Here is a 22,612-nt window from a genome sequence, read left to right on the forward strand (position 1 = left end):
GTGAGAAATACGGTGCCTCAACATGTGAAAGCCAAGTCCCGTTTGCTCTGAAACAATCTGCTGGCGAGCGAGGGAGGCTTACAGAAATGGGTTTGGCTCTTATGGAGCTTGGTGCTTGGGCTGCTCGACCCAGTCATCCCCATCCCACCCTGCCTGGGGGGTGCTTGGGGGCTTTAGTGAGGCTGGTGAGGTGCTCTGACCTGATGATGAAGGCTCCTCTGGTCTCCAGGAGTTTCCGTTCGCTGCTGAAGCGCTTAAGCAGGTTGATCATGAACTTGTAGAAGTAGGAGTTCATGGTGGGTGTGGAGGGCGAGCACTCCAAGCCTTTCATACCTGGGGAGGCAGGGGAAGAGGAAACAAAATCAGAGCAGTCGGGGCCCTTCTGCCAAAGCAGTCTCAATCAGAGAGCAGACATCCAAAATACCATCGTAGAACTTGGCAGAGGGCTGGGGCATGAAAAAAAGCTTTCGAAGCCGGTTTATACCACATCTGCTTGGTCCAAGCAGAGCCAGTTCTTCCACAGCTCTCTCCATCCCACAAGAAAGAGTCTTGTGATGGTCCCAGCCCTTGAAGCAGCACACAGGGGTGAAATGAGCTTTTTTGGGAGATCATCCCAGAGCCATTTGGCTTCAGTAGCTGATAGAAGAAGGGGTGCCTGAAGCTCTAGATCAATAGGTGATCCTGTCTCCTCGGATACAGTGTACACTCATTCCAAAACCCAGACTGCTGGTGAACTGAAGAGCCTTTAATCCAGCCCCACATGCCACAGATGCCCCGAGCCCAGCACACAGGCACGTAGTGGCAGACACACACGTTCAGCCTCGAGGCATGGCATGGCCACCAGCTTACGCTCGGGGACGTGATTTTCCCTGAGCAGGAGTTACTTGGTGCAACGTTGTCACACACAGCATGCCCCAGGGCCAGTATGAAGTACTGGTCGAACCACAGCAGAGCTCCAGCCCAGAGACTGTACCAAAAAATGGGATTTTTCTTTGTTCTCTTTTTTGCAAAAACCCTTTATAAAAAACCAAGCTGAAGGTTAGGGAAGGGAGCCTGGCACAAAGGAGCAGTGGTCTCTCCAGCATGGAGCATCCCTGCTCCTGGAGCACCTGCTGGGTTGGGGCACAAACCCACTTGCTGCTTCTGCAGCAGCTGTGGTTTTTGCCCAGAAGGCAAACAAGGCTTCATTTTGATGCAGCAGCTATCACAGATCACACTTACAAGTCTCAAAGGCAGAAAATTATGGGTAATGAGAGTGGCCAGACTCTCTGAGCAAGGAGGCTGCAGGAAGTGCCCTGGCTGGAGGGAAGGGTGAGTGTGTGAAAGCAGAGAGAGGAGAGATAGCAAGGAGAGATTGTGTGCTCAGGAGAGCCTAGATGTGCTCTCACACACCCAGACCCAATGCACTTCCAGGATGCAAGACTCTTCCGTGCTTTCTCCTTAGGCACTTCGCCTGGAGGATCTCCAGCAGTAGAGGGAAGGGATGCTCTGCATCCTCCTGTCACGCAGTGTACCTGGAGCTGGCAAGCCTCTGCTCCCAGCCTCTGCCAAGTGGTCAGCAGCCCCCTGCGCACCTCCCAGGGCCATAAACTTACTCTTGATGGGCCCCTATTACTTGTTTAAAAGCAAATGGTGCTCCTGGTTGTAAGGTGAATGGGCTGCTGCCGTGGCATTCACTTGTTAAGACATCCTAACTTTGTCTGAGACTATCTGCAGAGTGGGTAGACAGAGAGGCTGGCAAAGGGGCATCTCCCAGCTCAGGGTACGCAGAGAACATTAGAAAAAATACCCCTTCAATCCCACAAGTGCAGGGAGCTGGCAGGTAAAGATTGCTTTTCCCACAGCAAAACTGCAGTGGAGATGGTTTATTTAGCAGGACGACGTTCACGCTTAGAGAGAGGGTTTTAAAAGCAACTTTGCAACAAGGGGAGCTCTCTCCCTTATTTTCTTCTAAGGAAAGACCATGTCTAACCACGGTAAGGAGGGAAGCTGACACACACGAGTGCCCCAGGGTAATTCCCCCCATCCTGAGAACAGCCACTATTTCCATCAGATTGCTGAAGGAAACCTGAAGAGTTTGATTTATGTATGTTTTCTGCTTCTACCGAGACTCAGCAGAGCATGGAGCAGCCAATTAAAGATGCAATCAAGCCGCCAAAGCCCAGGAAAGCTGATGGAAAAGCCACAGGGCTGTTTTCCACCCTGCCTGTCCTAGTGATACCGGGCAGCTTCCCCAGGTTTGGATTTAACATCCAAGAGAACAGACACAGCCAAAGGAAAAAGGAAAATTAAATATGAGGTCATCTGCACCAGAACCTGGTGTCTCCTCCCCGCTGGAGTCGCGTGCTCACCCCGCCTTGGTACACCCGAAACCTCAAACCAGGCTTTAAAGCAGGCATCTCCCAGAGCACAAGTGTTCGCTGTAGCATCATGTTTCCCCTCAGCTGTGGGGAAGATGATCTGGGCAAAAAAAATAGGATCTAGCTGAGCCGATGCACTTGAAAACAAAGGTGCATTTGTTCTAAGGCAGGGAGTAGCTGGTGTGAAAATACAGCCGTGCCCCACGTGTCATCACTACAGCTGCTCAGCACCACTCAAAAGCAGGTTGAGCAGAGGCACAGTCCAGACATGGAGCAGCTCTGCTTTCCCACCGTGCCTGCCTGCGGCTCAGCCTCGCAACTCCCAGCCTGTACCACAGGCAGAGCCTCAAAAGCAAGCACTGGTTTTCTTTCTGGTACCAAGGGTGGATGAAGAGCAGATGAAAACTGTCTTTCAAAGCTGCAAAAGTGGTATTTTTTGTCTGTTTTGTCAGCAGTGCCAAAGCACCCAAATCGGAGCTGCGTTGCAAACCCAAGAGCAAGCAGCAGGCAGGATATCACCCCTTCATCCCCATCAGCTAGTAACGCCCCAACATTGTCACTTGTCTAGGGGAAGGTCTGATCTTGAAGTTTCTCCCCTCTTAAGGCCCCCAAAATCGTCTCTCTGACCCCTCACAGCATCAAGGACAGCACTGTTGCCAGGGCTGGTCTTCCTCGGCAGCAGCACAGGCAGCAGCTCCTGCCCAGAGCTCCAGCGTTGTGCCTTACCGCTGCCTTGCACGCCTTCCAGGGACAGCCCAAACCCTTACATATCCTAAAACACATCCCCAGGAAAAAACAGGAGGATGCAGCATCTTTCTGACTCCCTGAAAGACCCAGTGCTCCTGTTGCTGGGGTGCTAGCAGCACCGTGCCCAGGGGATGAGTCTCTTTACCCAAGTAACCAGCACCAGGACAAGAGGGAATGGCCTCAAGCTGCGCCAGGGCAGGGTCAGGCTGGCTCTTGGGAAGTATTTCTGTGCAGAAGGGGTTGTTGGGCGTTGGAATGGGCTGCCCAGGGCAGGGGGGGAGTCCCCATCCCTGGAGGGGTTGAAGAGTCGGGCTGACCCAGCACTGAGAGATCTGGTGGAGTTGGGAACGGTCAGGGTGAGGTTCATGGTTGGACTGGAGGAGCTTCAAAGTCTTTTTCAACCGAGGTGATTCTGTGATCCTGTGACAAAGCCCAGGAGCTGTGTGGCTGGGAATGCCGGTGCAAGACAGACCAGCCAGAAGCACTCTCAGATCTGTGCTCCCGAGGTGGTGCAGCACCTCCCGCATCTCAGCCTGGAGACTTGTAAGGACCTGCTGCGTTAGCTGAGAATCCAAAAGCCAGAATCGCCTCGGAGATCAGGTCCTGGCTGCAATCTGCAGGACAATCAACCATCAGTCTTCAGTCCTGCCACCTTCTTCCACAGACTCGCTCCTGAACTTCCAGCCTCCTGCCCAGTCTGCAGAAAGCCGGACAGTGGATCATGGAGCTGGGAGCAAGGAGGGACCAGGACTCAGAGACATCGAAAACAAGTCTTAGCCCTGTTTTTTTTTTTAGGAGAAGAAAGTGTGATGTGATGGTCTGCATAACCCAGGGAAATTCTTCATCATCCTTTGCCTCTTGGAGCATTGAGACCAAACTCAAAAGGGATCATTTCTCCATCCCTTGTCTGTCTGGCACCCAGCAGCTAAGTCTATGTGTCCTTAAGGATGGTTTCCACCATGCTGTGCCTGCCGGAGCAGTCTTGCCAGTGCTCTCCAGGGGTAACGCTGAGGGTGAGAAATCAGCGTGGAGGGGTCTCCCAGGCTGCAAAAGGCTCAATCAAATCTCAGCTGGAATTTAAAAGACCAATACTTCTTCCAAGCAAGCAAAAAATTTCTCTTGCAAATCCTCCCAATCCTCCAAACGTCCTATTTTCTCTGTGTTTGCAGGATGTCTAGGAAGCGGCTAGCACCTTGTTTGCCATCATGCAGCCCTTCCCAGCGTAGCCCAGAGCTCAGCTCGCCGCCCCATGGGTTACAGCTCAGCACAGCAGCATCCCTGGCTCAACAGAACCGTAGGAGCAGCTTGTCAAGTGTTTCTACGAAGCACGAGAGACAAGCAGAGAGAAGTGTTATGAAAACTGTGGCTTAATTAATTGAAGCTTGCACCTCTCCCCCTTTCCCCAAAGCGAGACTTTGCAGATTCGTAACCTGCCAGATAGGCTGTTAACGCACCCGGCGCAGGGCTGGTGGCACGTCACGGCTCTGCTGCCTTTTTTTTAAACTGGCATGGGGGAAGGAGCTGGAATAAAGATCCTTGCTCAGAGGAATGATGAAACTCAGCCTAGATATCAGCTATAATAGGAACAAATGGGAATTTTGGGCTCACGGGAACATCAGAGCGTTGAAACAAGAGCCAGTAGAAACAGCCTGCAAAAGGCATGTGAAAATTGCAGCTCCATGGCAGAAACAAGTCCGCACCATCCATCCGGCCTGGACCCCTCACAATGACTACAGCAACCTCGTGCATCCCAGGATGTCAGTCTAACAAAGCTCTTCCCAAGGATTGCAGCCCAGTGTAGGACCAGGGACAGGAGTGGGCTTCTTGGATCATCTAAGCCAGCACCAGCATCTCTCCCCCTCTCCATGGGTTCTAGCTCAAGCTGCACATGGCAAACGCCTGCTGAAAGCCCCAGTCACCCCCAAGTGCTCACCGGCGGTTCATGCTGTTCCCATCACTCGCGTGGCCACACCATAAATCAGCCCAGACAGGCAATTAGGGATCTATATTAAAGCCCTTATAAATATATATTGCATAGCAGCCTGGAACATTTGGGCCATCTGGCTGCTTGATGGGCTGAGCCGTCTCGAGACCTACAGTACCCAAGGTGTCCCCAAATTGCTCCGGGGGGGCCTGGCAGACTCTGACAAGAACTTGGCTTTTCTACCTCGGCCACAAAGTGCCGAACTTCACCCTGCCATAAAACGCAACTTCCACTAATTTACTGTAATTGTTTTCCAACTGGCCTTAATTAAAACCGGTGTGGACTTGCTTAACTCCATTTAAACCAAATTTAAATAAGATTGGACCAGAATTGATTCCTTTCTGAAGCAAGCTAAAGCTGGGTAAGCTGTTTAAAGAGTATCCACAAGGGTATTTGCAGTGGTTTAGCTAAAATGATTTACTGCAATCCCTAATTGAAGCAATTTCAGCTTGGATACAGGGAGGGCAAGCTAAGAGCTGGTGGGGCTGAGCTGAGCATCCTTCCCACCCGAGTGCCTTCCCCAGGGCATCACATTTCCAGCTCAGCCCAGAGAAGGATCTTCCTCTGCTCCTCCCGGAGCAGTCGGGATAAACCCGGCAGCAGCTGGAGCCAGTCCGTGAGCCTTCAACCCGTGCGAGGCGAGGATCAAGAGCCGGCAGCGTGGGAGTCGGTACTGCCAGATGGTGCTCGGCGAAACCCTGGGCGGCGACGTGGGAATCTGTGCTGCGTCTCCCCCCCAGCAGCCTTCCCCAGGATGTTTTGAATTTTAGCTTTTGCAAACACGGGGTGGCGAAACCTCGCAGAGCAGGATAAAAATAGAGCTGTAAAAAAGGCAAATCCTCCCCCCTCCTCCAAAAATCCAGCGCAGGGCGTAGCTGGAAACAGATGCAAACGTGTCAGCAGCTCAGCTGAGCTCTCCCTTCTCCTGAGCACAGGATGCTGCTGAGGAAATAAAACCACCAAAATTATGGATGACACAGCCATGGGCTGTGCTTAGCCTGCTTTCACAGGGCCACAGATGCCTTTCCCCTTTCTACCTGGCTAAAGAGCCATGGGTTTACGATTCAGCATCTTGCCAGAAAAGGGGTCCCCAGATGGGCCAGGGTATGTATTTTGATGCCAAATTAAGCTTTTGCTGCACTGATCCTCTGTACCCCACCGCTCCCACACAGGGCCCGTGCTTGTGCCTGCCTTGAAGGAGGGCAGCAGGCAATGATAAAGCTGATGGGTTTCCTAGGAAGGTTAGCAGCCCACTACTGCCTCATTTTTCTTTGTTAAGCTAAATCAATAAGCAAAAATGCAGCAGAGTTATACCTCAGACAACATACAAGAAAAGAAAATACCCAGCAGAGCTGCAAAAATGTGAGCAGTGAAGCTTTGTGCTGAGTTTAGAGTGGGCTGAGATAGTGGCTGCATGGATAGGTGAAGCACATGGAAGATAACCTGCAAGCAGGAGTGAGCAGCAATGGGCTTTGCCGGGGCATTTCTGCACCAATATTAATTTTGCCAGCTTAATTGTTTTCATCTCATTCCTCACCCCTTCAAATTCCTTGCAACATCTTGGGGAAACTGAGGCAGTTACTGTAAAGTAACTACATTGGGAGTGCTTGGCTAGGAGTGATCTTATCCACACCCAACAACTCCCATAGCAGCCCCTACAGACCAGTAATCCCAGGTTTTATTCAGGAATCCCCAACCTTTCTGGTCAGCCATGTGCTGTAACCATCTCAGGAGGGATCGATACCTGAAGCCATGCCAGGTGAGTTACAGCTGCAGTCTGGATGGTCTCTCCTGGAGTTTTCCACAGCATCCCAACACTGCCATTGCAGAGGATCCAGGAAAAGAAAGAAATCACCGTTTTCTTTGAATTCCCCTCCTCTCCAAGAGGCAGAAGAGCATTTTTAATAGCCAACCCTTCTAAACAGCTCCATGTCAGTAGGGAAGGAGATGGCAGAGCCACTGACCATCAGGAACCAGAGGGTTTTGCTTAGAGCACTCAGGAGCGACAAGTCTCTCCTCTCATGCCACCTGGCTCCTCCACTCCCTGCTGTCACACTCCTGATCCTGTAAAAGCTGTTGGAAACTGGCTCCATCAAGAGCAAGTTGTCCATGGTGTGATGTCGGCTGTCTCCTTGCCTTTTTTGAAGAGGATGAGTACAGAGAAGTTTCACTTTTAACCTCCCCTACCATTGGAAATGCCAGTTTAGTAAATCTGAGCCATCTGACAAGGGGTCACCTTTTCTTTCATACCTTTCACAGACCCCCCACACCCTACAGACTTGCCCAGTGTTTTCAGAGGCTGCCGTAACATCTTCCAGATCATCTGGAGGTAGGACCTTGTCCCTCCTCTGCAGATCTGTGATTACACAAATGAAGTGTTAACATAAAAGGAGGGGTTTGGCTCACTGAGAACAAAAATCCCTCAGAAAGATGTCAACAGGAAATCCCTACCACAGAACATCTCAAGTTTGGTCCAGGCTCTGGAGCTCTGAATATTCTCCAGTGGGGATACAGCAAGTCTGAACTCAACAGACTGTGTGTCTCGGGGACTTTTAGCAGCCTCCTCTAGAGTAATCCACTGACTCCTGGGATATCCATGGACTGCTGGTGGAAATCAATGACCTCGGGCATGTTAGCACACTCGTGAATGGAGTCAGCCTCATGGTAAACATCCTACAGCGTGAGGTGCTCAGAGGGTACGTCACTGGCCCCACCATCTCCGGCAGGAAGCCAGGCAGGAGAGACCAGACCGAGCTGGAGAGGAAAGTGCCTCCTGCGAAACAAAGGGTCATAACCACCTCCTTACAAAGCTGCGGAGAAAGGAAGGAAGAGATGCGTGCAAGAGCTACTCTGTATGAGGTGGCGGATGGTATCAGCATCCTTTTGGAGGGAGCTTTCTCCTCCCATGCAAAGCAGAACTGGAGACTAGGCTGGAGGGCTTGGATGCATGCTATCATAGAATGGTTTGGCTGGAAGGGAGCTTTACAGGTCATCTCGTCCAATTCTCCCACAATGAACAGGGACATCTTCAACTCAATCAGGTTGCTCAAAGCCCTGTCGACCCTGACCTTGAATACTCCCAGGGATGGGGCATCTACCACCTCTCTGGGTCACCTGCTCCAGTGTTTCACCATCCTCATCGTAAAAAATTTCTTCCTTATATCTAGCTTGAATCTACCCCTCTTTTAGTTTAAAACCATTACTCCTGTCCTATCACAACAGGCCCTACTAAAAAGTCTGTCCCCATCTTTCTTACAAGCCCCCCTGAAATACTGAAAGGCCACGATAAGGTCTCCACAGAGTCTTCCCTTCTTCAGACTGAATAACCCCAACTCTCCCAGCCTGTCCTCATAGGAGAGGTGTTTCATCCCTCTGATCATTTTTGTGTCCCTCCTCTGGATCCACTCCAGCAGGCCAATGTCCTTCTTGTGCTGAGGACCCCAGAGCTGGACACAGCACTGCAGGGGGGGGTCTCATCAGAGCAGAGTAGAGGGGCAGGATCATCCCCCTTGACCTGTTGGCCTTGGTGACAACCACTCTTGCTTATTTACTACTTGTCCCAACTTCTACAGGGTTGGCAAAACACTCCCAAAGCAAAGCAGGCAGCTGGACTCCCATTATAGAAACCAGATGGTCATTTGCACCATCAACCCAATGACTGGGAACCTTGGGCACACCTTGTCCCTGAAAAGTGGGAAGAAGGTAACCAAGGAGAGGTTCTTGGAGGTCAGCACCCAGCCACCCTCTCCCAGAGCAGCTGGAGGAGGCTGGGAGGAGAGCTGTCAGGTCTCCCAGGCGGTGCTGAGCTGGGCTGGCCCCAGCTCATTGTGTTTGGAGAAGGCGTCGAGGGCAGCTGACCTTACGTAACTGGAGAACAAAGCGGCTAAATAAAAATTGGAGCTGGGAACGAGCTACGGAAGTGGGACACGGCTTTCCTGACTAATCAACCAGCATCTGAAGGAAACCGAACTCAATGGCAGGGAAACAACTGCATAAACACATCCCGAGGGAAGAAAGGGAGTGAGAGGAAGCGAGGGGAAGACCACAGGAGCACTGGCCCCTTCCACCTCCCCTCCTGCCCTTGCTGCTCAGGTGGCAAAGCCTGGAGTGCCAAGATGGAGAGCACTGCATGGAAACCTGCTGTGACCTCGAGGATTTTAATGGGCGTGCACGTTTGTTGCCTGAAAAGCCACCAATTGCACACTCGGATGGGCCTCAGAGGTAGGAGAGGACTGGACCTGAGATGGCTCAGCAGCTCTCCTCCCACTGCCAGCTCCAATGGCATCTCAGTCTAAAGTGTGATGAAGGGAACGGACAGATTTAACTCTGGGGAGAAGCGCTGGTACCCTGCAGCCTCCCCTCCAGCAGTGAATACCATCTTACTGCTAATAAAGCACTGTCTGAGCCAAGGTGTGCTAGCCAGGCAGGTGTGCTTGGGGAACATGCCCATACATCCCAGTACAAAACCAGTGACCCCAGAAAGAGGTACACTCTCTCTTCGGTGCCAGCACCTTGTGGTTTTCACCTGGGAAGGGCTGTACTCACAAACACACCAGCCTGCACGGCAGAGTTTGGGTTCACTCACTCTCACTGTATGACACTACCCTGGGACCATGCACAGTCAGGGATTTCCACTAGTCACCCTCCTGCTCCAAAAAAACACACCCCAAACAACCCTCTGATAAAGTCTTTTCCAAGAGCCTCTTCTTTTCCAGGCGTAATCCAGGAGGGTCCTGGCCCAGCTGTGACCTCTCAATTCCCCTGCGAGCTGGAGCCCAGCAGCCGATCCAGTCTCAGCCCTGGGTGGTCAGAGCCAGACGGGACTGGGGCCATGTTAAACGTCTGAGGCCAACAAACCAGCTCCTTTTCACCTCCCCAAAAAACGTTTGCCTTTGGGTAAAAGCCAACGACCCTGCAAAGCTCAAAGAAACAATCTTCTGGTGCATTACAAGGAAAAGAAAAGTAGGTGAGGAAGCCAGAGCCCATTGGGATCCGTGTGGGGGCAAACTGCCCCACCCTGGGGCAACGGGAGCTCTGGCTCCAGCAGATCTGCTCAGTGTGTGGAGAGCCAGACTCTTTTCAAATGTTACACTTGGATAAGTGAAGCCAAGTTGCTCTTCCAGATAGCTAACAGGGGCCACGGCAGCCATTAGGATCCACGCCATCCAGCCTGCTATTTTTAGATCATCCACAAGGAAGGAAACCTCAGACAACCATCAGTGTGAGCTGAACTGCAGCTCCTCAGCTGCTTGGCCAGCGCCGCAGGAGCTGCTCCACCCAGGCGGTCTCACTTCTGACACCGGGAGGATGGATGAGATTTGCAGAGGGCTTAGGGAGGTCGCCAGCATTGCAGCCCCTACCCTTCTATCGCAGAGCTAAAGCTGCCAGCATGAAACAGGTAAATCTGCAAAAAAAACCTGCAAACCACCCCAAACAACCCAAAACCTGAGCTGATTGCTGGTGCAGACATTTCTAAGCTCAGGGAGGGGTGAGTGATCTGTGATCTTCAGAGAAAACAAAGCCTGGGGAGCAGAAAGCAAAGCCTCCCTCTCTGGCAGTGATTTTGCAAGGCCCCACGGCCGCATCCTGCGCAGGGAGAGGCAGCCTTGGCTCTGTGCTCAGGTTGCAATCCAAAGCTGCTGTGAAACGTGCTTTTGGCTGGGATGACCTGGCCTGGGAAGTACAACAGCGAGGCCCTTAAATAGCAGCAGTGGAGGAGAAGGGGCAGCCAAGCGACTGCAAAGGATGAGCCACAGACAAGGGAAAGTGGAAAAAACTTCCTAATGTGCCGAGATAATTAATGAAAGGCTTTTTTTTTTAATCCCCCAGGTCCCTAGAAAATAGGGTTATCCCTCTTCATCTCTCAGAGCACCATAGCAGTTCATAGTCAATGTAGGCAGCTTTGAACAGGCAACATCACAGGCACAGACTGAACCCTCTGCAGACTGATCTATGTTTTGGACACCTGGGCTTGCAGCCAGCATCCCATCCTGAAGTGATTTCAGGAGGGAGAGGGAGCGGGAGAGAAGAGGCTGGCACCCAAGGTCCTGTAAAAAATAGGACAATAATGACCTCTCTCCACACTGGTCTCTGCAGCATCCTGCTGCTAAACAGAGTCCTAAATCCCCGAAGCGTGAGCTAGAGAGAAGAGCAATAAAAGTAAAAGCAGTTCCCTAGTCTGTGCCATGGCAGACTTGATCCCCAAGCTACGCTGGGGATGGATATATTGATTTATTATTGCAAGACAGGCTTCTCCTTCTGCCTGAGCAAATCTGACCAATGCCACAGCGCATCGAGTGAGCCCATGGAGCGCGGAGGCATGGAGCTGCAGCACTCACCGGAGGAGCTCAGCTGGCTGGCCCTGGCTGGGACATGAAGCTCCACTGGGCTGGGTCGTGCATCAGAGCCATCAGAAGGACCGTGACCCTCCGTCTGCCCCGCTGGGGAAGAAGCGATCTCAGCCAGCACTTCCAGGTCCTTCAGGATAACCTGTGGAGAGAGAGAGACAGCACTGGATAAGCACACACGGGGTGGAGGCAGCCGGTGGGGTGAGCCTTCCTATCCACAGCCAGAGAGGGTCAGATGGGAAGCAAACACCAAATCCTGGTGCATCAAGAAAGGCGTAAGGGAGAGAAGGCTACCTACGAAGTTCAAAGTGGAAATTTCAAACGACTGCAGAGGGAATGGGGCAGGAAAGAGAAAAAGGGAGAAAAAAAGCCAGTTCCTGCTCTGCAAGTCCCAAGGGAGCATGAGATATTAAACCAAATTTACACAATCAGGTGCAGGGCTTGCTTCTCCCTCTTCCTGCTTCAGGGAGGTCTGGGGTTCGCTGCCCCACACCCCTTCATAACTCCAGATTTGGGAGAACCCCAGCAAGAGCATGGGTATACTCATGGGGGCAAACCCCAGTCTGCCTGTCTGCCGCCCCTGCCCCCAGCTTACCCCGTTCAGGGCAGCATCCAAGAGCAGGCTCAGCTCCCTGCACTCAGGATGTCAAGGCAGAGCTGCCATTTGGATTTCATAGCTCGCTCTTTCCAGAAATTGCTGAATTAGTCTATATATAGCATTTCTGGAGAAGATATTACAGGGTGGGCTTGTGGGCTTTTTTTTTTTTTTTTTTTTTTGTCCTCAACCCTTCTCATGTCTCAGACTATTTTGGGTCCCACTTCATTCAAATGTCCTTGGGTCTAGATGTTTCATCATCCGCCCCTGATGCTCTGAGCGTGGCAGGGCTGTGTGGAGCAGAAAGGCTGCCAAAAAGGGCTGATTGTCACGTCTAACCCATCAGCATCCAGCAGAGCACATCTCTGACCACTGCTTGCCCACCAGCACAGCGTCCCAGGCTTTCCATGTGTTCTCACAAGGCATCTTTCTGAGGATCTGCAGTTATACAGGAGTTTGAGTTTCTGAGCTACTAAAAAACCCCTTAATCCTGAAAAAAAAGGCCAATTACATCTTTTTTTAATCATGCAGAACTTGAAAATATGACCCTTGAAAATCAGAAAGGAGTCCCTGAGTTTCTCTGTTGCAGGCATCTTAAGCTGTTTTGGTTTGGGGTTTTTTTTGTTGGTTTTTTTTGTTTGTTTGTTTTTTTTTTTTTTTGTAATTAGGGCTGATTTTTAAGCCCTCAAGCAGCCTTTGACCAGGCAGCAAGGTGTCCAGGCTTTGGTGCATAGCTGGCCATGGGGAAGCAGCCTGCCATGAGCACCACGAGGCTCCAGCACACTTGGGAAGACTCTGTGCCTATCAACACAAGTAAGTCCCAGCCCACAGCTCTCCCAAGGCTGAAAAAACATAAGATAACAACAACTTATGTAACGAGGAGGTGCTGATGTCCCTGAAGAACACAGCAGCTGCGTGATGCTGTCAAGGATGGGACCTCATTGGCATCATGGGACGCCACTGCCATCACCAGCCTTCATCCCCTTCCAAGGAAGCGATGCCACAGTCTGCAGCAGAGAAAAGACCTTGGTCCTCCCTCTCTGCCCAACTTTGCAGGGCTTCCAAGCACTGGTGGTTCAGATAAACCAACACTGGCAGCACTTTGTTTCAAGTGGAGGATGCCCCTGAGCAGAGCTCACAAAGCCAGGTCTCCTGAAGGCCTGTGTAGATTCTCTAGTGGCTAATCACACAGCTCAGCTGAACTTGCAGCCTTCAAGCAGGGAAGGCACTAATTGGGGTCTCAAGCTCTCGCAGCTGGAGAAATTACACCCATGGAGGTTTCCAAGTCTCATTGTCTTTGGCTAAAACTGGCGAAGAGACTCAGGGCTTGACTACAAGGGCTGGCAGGCAGGCGAGCGTAGGGACTCTTGTTCAGGCTACTGATTTTGTTGAGCCCAGCACACATGCCAGCACAACCAGGCTAAGGTATCCTATCATGCCAAGGCTGTATCAACACATGGATGACGCACTGCATGAACCAGCCGCCTGTGATTGCCACCCTGCTGCATTTCCTGCTGCCCCGATCCCCTTCCCAAGCCCTCTCACCCAGACCAGCGTTTAGGCTAGCGTGCAGCATAGACTTCACCAGCAGTTCCATCAGGAAACAGGATCAAGACCCTTGGCTGGGCAAAAAATCACCCCTGCTGCCTCTCAAAGCATTTAGAGACTGTGAAGTCGGATCATTAATTCAACATCCCAGCGCAGCTCGACCTCTGAGGTGGTGTCAAGCTCCATCTCGGAGATGCTGCTTGTGCTCAGGATGCTCCTGCCAGGCTGCCTGGGCAGCAGTGACTGGCGCCACCAAGGGCATGGCTGGATCTCTCGAGATCTGGGGATGTTAAGGGGTGTCCCCAGAAGCCAGCCACGTAAGTCACAAGCAGGAGATGGAAAAAGCAGCATGGGCTGGATTTTACGACTGAAAAACATGAAGGAAATAAGAAGCAGTAGGGACAGGTGCACAAACACCTGGAGGAAGAGGAGGAGCAGGCAGCCATGAAGGCCTAGGGTTTTCCAGCCGTGGGAAAGAGGCAGGAAGCTCCAGCTCCTGCTGCTTCTTCCCCGCATGCTCTGGAGTGGGTTCCCAGCCAGGGACGGAGGAAAGCCAGGAGCGCTTGGTATGCGCTGCACATCCCTGCGCTAAGCAAAGCTAGCTGGCGGCTGGCTTTGTGCAAGTGAGGAGGCTGTAAGAAAGCAATATCCTGCCATTGCCATGGCAACGGGCTGGCTGCGCCAGGAGCGAGCTGGTCCCATCCGTCAGGAGCCGAGTGGCCGTCAGACCTGACAGTGCCGGGAGCACAAGGCCGGAGCCATTCCCAGCTGCCCGGTGAAGGCACGATCGCAATGGCCAGCCTGGAGGAACAGCCACTGAGGATATTTTCCTGGCCCAGAAGGGATTTCTGTGAAGGTTTCCCCATGGGGATGAGATGTAGGGTGGTGTGCCACTGCTCCAGGCAAGTTGGGGGATTAGTGGGAATGGAAGGAGCAGGGGAAGCAGTGTCATGGTGAATGGGGAGACCCAGCTGCTGTCACGAGCCTCTCCCAGCACAGGGACGAAGAGCAGCACAGAGAGGGGCAAGCTCTTTGCACGGCTTGGGGATGAGGAGCAGGTTATCAGACAGTTATAAATAATTTGCTATTTCTCCTCTCTGGGAATAGGCAAGATTTCTCCCTGTATCGCCTTCAGAGCAGAGATTTTGAGGGCACAGAAAACTGTCAGTCTCTCTGGCCTCTCCAGATCTAGGTCAGGTTAATTTGCCGCTCGTTCTGGTTGAACGGAGCCGAGACCAGCTCTGCTGGCGACAGCGCAGGGGAAAAGCAGCCCCCGAATGGTCTGTGCCAGATGGGATACATCTCCTGCCTGAAAAGCATCGCCTTGATGCTCTTGGCAAGCAATTTGCCTCTTGCCAAAATGCTGGGCTGGCCCCAGCACATTGGGGTTAGGGCCTCCCAGGAAGGGGAGGTGACCCCACATCCACTGCAGACCCGACGGAGTGAGACTCAGCACCCTGCAACACATACTGACTACCAGGACACCAGCGCAGGCTGCAGCTCCTGGGGTACACATGAGGGCAAGGATAGGGACTGAGCTCCCGAAGACACTCTCCTTGCTGGTATTTATGGAAAAGCTTAGAAAAAAAAAAAGTGAACAGATTAAAATGCCTGTGAGCAGCAGGTTGAAGCTCAAGGGTGGCCTGGGATGTCCCAGAGTGTGGGTATTCCCTGGGCAGTGAAATGGGGGACTCAACACCAAGGACAAGGTTATTCTTGCCCAGGAGAAGATTTGGAATTCGGCTGAAGCAAGATGCTACCAAGATGGAAAACAAGAAGGTTAAGGGCTGCAAAGCACGTCTTCAAACAGGACCAAGATCAGAGAGGCTGTGGAAAACCCCACAGCATTACCAGGACTGGCAAGGTAGGGGGCTGGAGGCATGACCTGGTAGGGACCAGGAAAGCTGAGGATGCTGCTGGGTGCTTCCTCCTGCTCTGCCACTCAAATGCAGCCCTTTGCCGCTGCAGCAGGCACCGAGGCTTCCCCAGAGGGCTTAATTAATCTTATTTTTTTCAAGCCCTCCAAACCTTTTAGCTGCAGCCAGGGGAGGAGAGGCGAGCATGGGCAGGCAGTCTCAGAGCCAAGAGCAGCCAGCAGCAAGACTGGCCAAGCCCCAGACACACAATGTGAAAAGCAAACTTGCGTGTCCCCCGCCTCCACCAGCTTTAAAGACAGAAAAAGAAAAGAAAAACCACCATTAATCTTCCCACACTAATTTAACTGGACCTCTTTTCAGGTCCCCAGCACACCAACTTTCATCCTCTGATCTTGCCAAGACCTTTTTTTTTTTTTTTTTTCCCCCCCCCTTTACAGCCACTGGATTTCAGCCTGCAGCTGGGAAGGGAGCAGAAAGAAGACAGCAGGGCTGGGGGCTTCTCCTCTCCTCCCCAGTGCAAATCCTGATGGGTTGTGCTAACCCACACTCACAACATCAGTGAATACAGCAGGCAGTGGGGGGTTCACTTGGTAATACAGCCACAATCACATGGAACCAAGCTGCTACCTGAAAACTCCCCATCCTCCCTCCCGCTTTTGCAAATCCCCCATTGTCCCTGCTGCTGGGTGTGTGAGGGCCAGGCCTGCAGCATCCTGAGCAGCAGGAGCACAAGCACTGTCACAGCTCAGAGCACCTCTTTAAATGTGTTTAATTAGCATACGGGGAGCTTAATGCACCACCTGATGCCAGCTGCAGGGCAGGATGCCAAGGAGGTGTTTCTTCATGTATTAGAGGGCAGGGGAGGAGGCAGGACAGGTCCAGCCAGTGGGATGAGGCTGGAGTAAGCTCCAGCCTTGGAGCATCGCTGTGGGCCAGGCTGTGGGGGACTGGATGCCTTCAACCCTTTCAAATTCAGCACTCAGAGTCCCAGCACTTATGATAGGCAAAGGGTTTGCTCTTATTTGCTACCCTGCCTCCCATCCAGCACTTCCACATCCTGGAGAGCAAGGCAAACCAAAGCCAAGCTCACCAAATCCTGCATCCTACACCTTCATCCCACCCTGGACTCACTCTGAGCCAGCTCCCCAGGACAGGGATTGCCTGTCCTCTGCAGCAGACAGGTTTTCTGGGGTTTTAGTCTGCTCTATGATTTCACCCAGGAATGCTACAAGCACCACCTTGAGCCCAGACTGCCAGCTTACCACTCGTCATTCAGTATACGTATAAACTGTGGTTGCACATGTATACGCAGGCCATGCAATTATGGTCCAGAACTGGTGCTGAGCCAAGCAGCTCCCTGTGGATCACCCTCCCCCCAGGAATCTTCCCATTCCTGCACAACACAGCACACAGATTATCTTTCAACCCAGTGCCCTTACAAATGCCTCGAGTCCTTGGAGAAAGCATCACCCCACCCTGCTTTAAGACTTCTGCTTACGGGCTGCTTCCACATATGGCAAACTGGGCTGCCCACATTTTCCACCATCCAACCGAAATTATATACCTCTCTCTATACCCCACCATTTCAGTCCTAAGCTCACGCTCAGTGTAACTTCCCTCTTGAAAACAAGTAGCCTCCCTGCTTCGGTACCTTGTAGCTTTGAGTGGCGAATTAAAGGCTGAGAGCTGGAGCACAAATGGGTCTAAAACCAACAGAGCAAAGCTCCAAACCAAACCACACTAAGACAGCTATTCGCTTTGGCACAAGCTTTTGTTCAGCTTCATTGTACTGGGAATCAGGAGCAATGGGAGAAGTTCACCAGGATTTAGCAAAACAGCAGGGCTCAGAGGGCAGGGCAGAAACCCTGCGGTGCTGCAGGACACACAGGAGGGGTGTAGGAGTTAACAGCAACGGAGAGAGAGCAATACCAGCATACCATCATACCTGGGGTTCCTTCTCTTCTAGTTTAATACTGGAAACGCAAGAGGAGGGCAAAATGTTTCAGCTTGTCATGGAGAAGTTGACTTGAAGGTCATGCAGACATTTGAGTCCATCACTACCTCCAGGGACAACGGTAGCCCAGGCTCAGCTAACCCTCTCTAGGAAAGGGTATCAATTCTTGTACAGTGCCAGGAGCAGACTTCTGAGGGATGTTCTAGGAGATACAGCTGCAAACAGCAAGCTAAGAAATAATTTGGATCTTCTTGCTGTATTCAAAGCCTTGACTGGCCCCTGCATCAACGCAGGTAGGTTTTCACGTTAGCAGAGTTGAGAGGAAGCCAAAGACTATCCTGCTTCACATCAGACACCAGTTTCACCTCATGCGTCATTCCTGCATGAGTCAGACTAAAGTCCCAGCACAACTTCTAACCCCCAGCAAGATTAAGAAGAGCAGATAAGCAAACAGGAACATGTTCAGCCATAAAGAAATAACTCCATTTTGTAGCCGGAGAAAGGAAAACAAAGCAAAGACAGAAAACCAGCAGTGTCACTGCTTCACAGTTTTCTCAGAGATGCCTTCACTACTTCTTGGGTCCAACTAAACTCAGCACTTGGCTCCAACTGGGAAGATCCCAGGGAACTGGACAGCTACATCAGGAACAGCTTTTGTACCAGGAGCTTGCAGAGGGAGATGACCCAAGGAGCAGCTCTTCTTTTCAGCAATCCCTCCCAGCAGCAGTGCTTTTAACCTGTGGGTGGAAGGGTCTAACCCACTGCTCCCACAGGGTGCTGGGGCTTTGACTTTTCACCTTTTCTAACATCAGTTCTCCAATCAGGTTATCAGGGCTGCAAGACTCACACCGATGAAAGGAGCAGCTTGTGCAAAAAAACCCCCAAACATTTCCAGCAGGACCTTGTTAAGTCTTGCAGGAAGTTTTTAAGCACATCAAATTTTAACCAGGGCTTTTAAAGATTGCCTTCAAAACCAGGTCTCAAATGCAGGACGGAGCATGTCCCTGTTGGGGAAGCACAGGAACCAGCACGAGGTGACGCAGTGCAGCAGTACGGCATCTGACAGCCAGGAATCCTGTATCCCGACTTGTCTACATATCAAAGGGAACTGCTTGCTTCAGCTTCCCTCCAACTTCTCTGAGCTGCCTTTGTGAATCTTAACGAGGTGTCTTGACCATTTCTTTACTGGCACAGGAGAACTGGGTAGGAAGAGGAACAGGAGAGAAGGCAGAGATGACTCAGGACACCACAGATGCATCATGAAGATACTGGCCCCTGTTCAGCACGGTGGAGGTGGAGCAACACCTTGTGCTACTTTAATGATAAAAACGCGTGACAACTTAAAGGACATGGATCTGGCTCCATCCAGCACAAGTCTCTCCTTGCTTTGGGCTTGATTGTTTATGGCAAGTGCACAGAGAGCCTTGGAGCAGCTCAAGACCAGACCTTAAAAATAAGGTGCCTGAGCACGGTCTTTCAGTCTGATGCAAAGCCCTGACTAGTACGGACCCTCCAAAGCCAGATTCCCCTTTGGTGATGAGCTAGTGAGAAGAAACTGCTCCAGAAGAGTTTCAGAGCACATCAAGAGAGCAACAGCTGGCCTCCAAACTGTGCATGGGGGCCAGGGGATCTGCAGGCACTGCAAAAGGATGTTCAGCCTTGCTGGGAAGAAAGATGGCACTGACACTGCTGCACAGCCAGGCTCCCTTGGGGGAGCAGCACCACAGAATGAAGACAGCAAAAAAACCTCACTGAAGATGTGTGTACACCATGTGCTACACCACACAATGTGTGGAGTCCTACCGGGAAAGGGGAGGGAGATGCTTCCTCGTTAAGAGAGCTGATGGGTTAGCACACATAGGATCCCACACTAACCTGGTGACCTGCAGCCCATTAGCCAAGAGCTTCTGGGGATCCTGATCTGTTCTAGAACAACGTGAATATGCATATAATTACTGTACTGAGCAGTGAGTAAGGGTTAAGAGAGCACCCCGTGTCCCCTTTTCTAATAGGCACTGACATTGTTCCCAAAAATGCTCAGCTCAAAATCCCCCTACTATTTCGGTCATTTCTATTTCCTCTGCAAAAAGCAGCAGATCTGGTTGGGAGCCAGCTGAGCAGTGGTGTTTAATGGATTGACTCGTCTATGGATTTCCTTAAAAAAAAACCCCGCTACAAACATTTAAATAAATAGAAGACAGGATTAAATAAATCAGCTTAAAATTACTTTTGAGCCATTCCCAGTTATGTCACATGGAGGAAATGCATCACCAGGGTCCTTTCTTCACTGCTTTTTTCAAATATTAATAAGCAGTGTAATTGCAACATGACTCACTGCGATCTCCTGCCAAGCTGGAGAGACTATCTGCAAGATGCAGGCTTTCTAGAGTGTTGCAAAGGCAGATGTGTGCTTGGGGACTCTTTTGGAAAGGTTTGCATTGTAAGCAGCAGGGTATGGAAAATGGCCAGGGAGTCGCTTGCCTTTGCAAGTCATTCCTTTGCTTGCTTATTCCCTGTCCTCCTCTCCTAACGACCCCCTTGCACATGGGATTTATTGCAGGGTTGGGGTTTGATGCCCTAAGCATGTAAAGCAAAGCAGATAGCACATGATTTTTATTCCACGAGGAAGGTCTGGGCTGAGACACCAGCCAGGATCATTCACAGCTCTGGGCAAGAGGTATCCAGCTGATGGTAGAAGCGCTACCAGTGTCTGGGCCAGCTGGGTGCCGAAGCTGCCAGCCTCCCACCCAAGCACTAGAAATGCTCCAGGGTGCAATGAAGAGGGGGAGAAGACACCAAAGACGCCAAAATTGACAAGACTGGAAGCAGAAAAGAGGAGTAAGGAAAAAAGATGAGGAAATCGGAAAATGGTGTAGTGCCTTGGGAAGGGAGCAGCCTGGGAGATGAAGAGCACTGCACTGGGAGGGTAAGGTGAAGGCAGAGCAAGCTGACTCACTCATTGCTGCCTGATTTTCTTTGCTCACTTCAAAGCCAAGCGGTTCCCAGGCAGCTTGATGCCACTGGGCATCTACTGCAGCCCCACCAGGCAATGCTGATGCTGCCCCGCTTGTGGTGGGTGCTGCTTAACCGCCTCATGACTTGGATTTTGCAGTGCTGGCTGGACACAATCCCCCTCACATCCCTAGAGAGCTGTTGCAAGGCATACGAATTCCCACTCACCAAGGATCTGACCACGAACCAGTCCAATGGGAAAGGCACCAGCTCTGGAACTGGAAGCCCCACCTGTCCTCCCAGGCAGGCAAAAAACAATTTTTAGGAGCTGGCTTTGAAGGATCAGCTCTCAAAGATGGAGAGGAAGGTTTATATAGACAGAAGGTCCCAAACACATCAGTCTAACCAAGACAACAGGGCCTTCAGCCAGGCAGCTATATGCAGGCTCCACGTTGGGTCTTTTTCAGTTTAGCCAAGAGGACTAAACTCCCCAGTGCCAACACTGGCCAGGCCTCACAAAATCCCTTGCTTTCAAGCCAAAAAATCCAAAGCCCAGCTAGATGTGGAGAGAGTAAGGAGGACTTTTGCAGCACTTACCTCATCTGACTCATCTGAGAGGGTTCGCAGCAAGATGGGGAAGAGGCTGTCAGTGTGTCGGAACATCTAGAACCAGAAATATGGTTGGCATCAGTCCTACAGGCCTGGTCACCCCCTGCCACAAGACCCCTTGCCCCACGGGAAGCTGCTGAAAGCTTCACCAGCATTTTCCATCTGATCTGGAGAGCTCTTCTTCCTTAAGCTACTGGGTAACCAGCAGGCAAAGCCGCCTCAGAGAAGGCAGGTGGACACTTGGTTGAAGTGCTCCCAAGATAATTACAGCTAATTCAAAGGCAAGGAGCAGGCTGGGAGTGGACAAGCTCAGTCCCACAGGGGAAGCAGCAGGCTCACAGGCCGAGTCCCTAACCTACCTTACGAGGAGTCTTGATGTACAGGTGGTAGAGCCATTTCAGGACTGCAATTCTGGTCATCATCCCAATGGATGTGTCATGGAGGTGGCAGTCTAGCACCTGAACTATTCCATCCAGGTTCAGGGTCACCTGGATCCTCTCGGAGCTGCATGGAAAGGAGAGAGGTTAGTTCAGTGCTGTATTGTCCAATTCACTTCTCCCACAGTGGGGAGGTCTTTAACACACCAGAGGCTGCATCAAACAGCTCAAACCCTAGGAAACCTCAACTGTCTCCTTGGCCTGCTCCTGCCCCACTCAGCCTGGCCCCCCATGCTTCTTATTCCATGCATCCAGATCTGCTCATGGCAAACCCAACAACTGTGTTCACATCATCAAGGCTTATGACAGCCAAGAAACAAGCTCCAGGCTGGCCAGGTTTGCCCATGTGGCATAAGTAGCTTCTGATTGGCATTACCAGATAGGGAAGCACCACGAGAGACACAGCAACCAGAAGCTTGCTTTGGAAACAACAGAAATCTTCCAAGCTTGAAGGTCTACCACTTTCCCAAAACAGCTACTACCTACACACGACAAAACATCATGCTAGATGAATCCAGTACCATGGCTGTGTTGAGAAACTGGTCTGTATTGCAGTCACCAGGCTTGGGATTCAAAAACTAGAGATCCATAAAATGCACTCAGAATCTAACTCAAGTTTGACCTGCTCAAACATCTCCAGAGAGCACCAACCCACGTGTCCTCAAACTCCACTAGTTGAGGCCACCCAACCAGTTGAGGATATCCAGTTTCCACTAATCCCAGCAGACTCGTGCTGAGGACTGCAGATGGTGCCCTGGCTGGCAGTGTTTTCGGGACACCTCGAGAACATCATCTTGTTTCCCAAAAGCCATCCCAAAATACAAGGATAATTCTTGGTCACCAACCAGGGAAGAAAGCAAACAACGCCCTTAGTTCACTTGGACATTGCCTCTTTTATAACACCAACAGCCTGAAGACCCTTAGCTCTTACTATGGTGAAAAACTCCTCAGTTTTTCCCCGACACAGCTGAGGCCAGCACTGGGACAGGTGACCCCAATGAAGGAGAGGTCATGTCACAGCATTTTTTGTCCTGTTTGTAATCCCGAGGTCTACCTGATGGTTTCCCATGTCTTCCAACAGCAAGGATGTGGGAATTATCTGTCACAGGACACTACGTTAAGGAGAGATGGTTAGAGCCAAGATGGTTGAAGCAGACCTCCAAGAGGTAGCTGCACTGAAGAGCTAAGTCACTCCCGTCCTA

The 22,612-nt window shown here is 51.4% G+C and overlaps 1 protein-coding gene across 1 annotated transcript in view; it reads right to left on the reverse strand.

The window, feature by feature from the left end:
- The window catches only part of VAC14 (Vac14, PIKFYVE complex component), a 62,902-nt gene that overhangs the window by 22,416 nt on the left and 17,874 nt on the right, over positions 1 to 22,612 (reverse strand). Inside the window, exons 12-15 of the mRNA XM_026856976.1 lie at positions 21,333 to 21,477; positions 20,962 to 21,027; positions 11,430 to 11,580; positions 201 to 333 (exon numbers count right to left, since the gene is read on the reverse strand). Coding sequence (XP_026712777.1) covers positions 201 to 333; positions 11,430 to 11,580; positions 20,962 to 21,027; positions 21,333 to 21,477 — 495 coding nt within the window. The remainder of the gene's footprint in view (positions 1 to 200; positions 334 to 11,429; positions 11,581 to 20,961; positions 21,028 to 21,332; positions 21,478 to 22,612) is intronic.

The sequence above is a fragment of the Athene cunicularia genome, assembly GCF_003259725.1.
Source record: "Athene cunicularia isolate RWA chromosome 11 unlocalized genomic scaffold, athCun1 chr11_part1, whole genome shotgun sequence".
Lineage (NCBI taxonomy): Eukaryota > Metazoa > Chordata > Aves > Strigiformes > Strigidae > Athene > Athene cunicularia.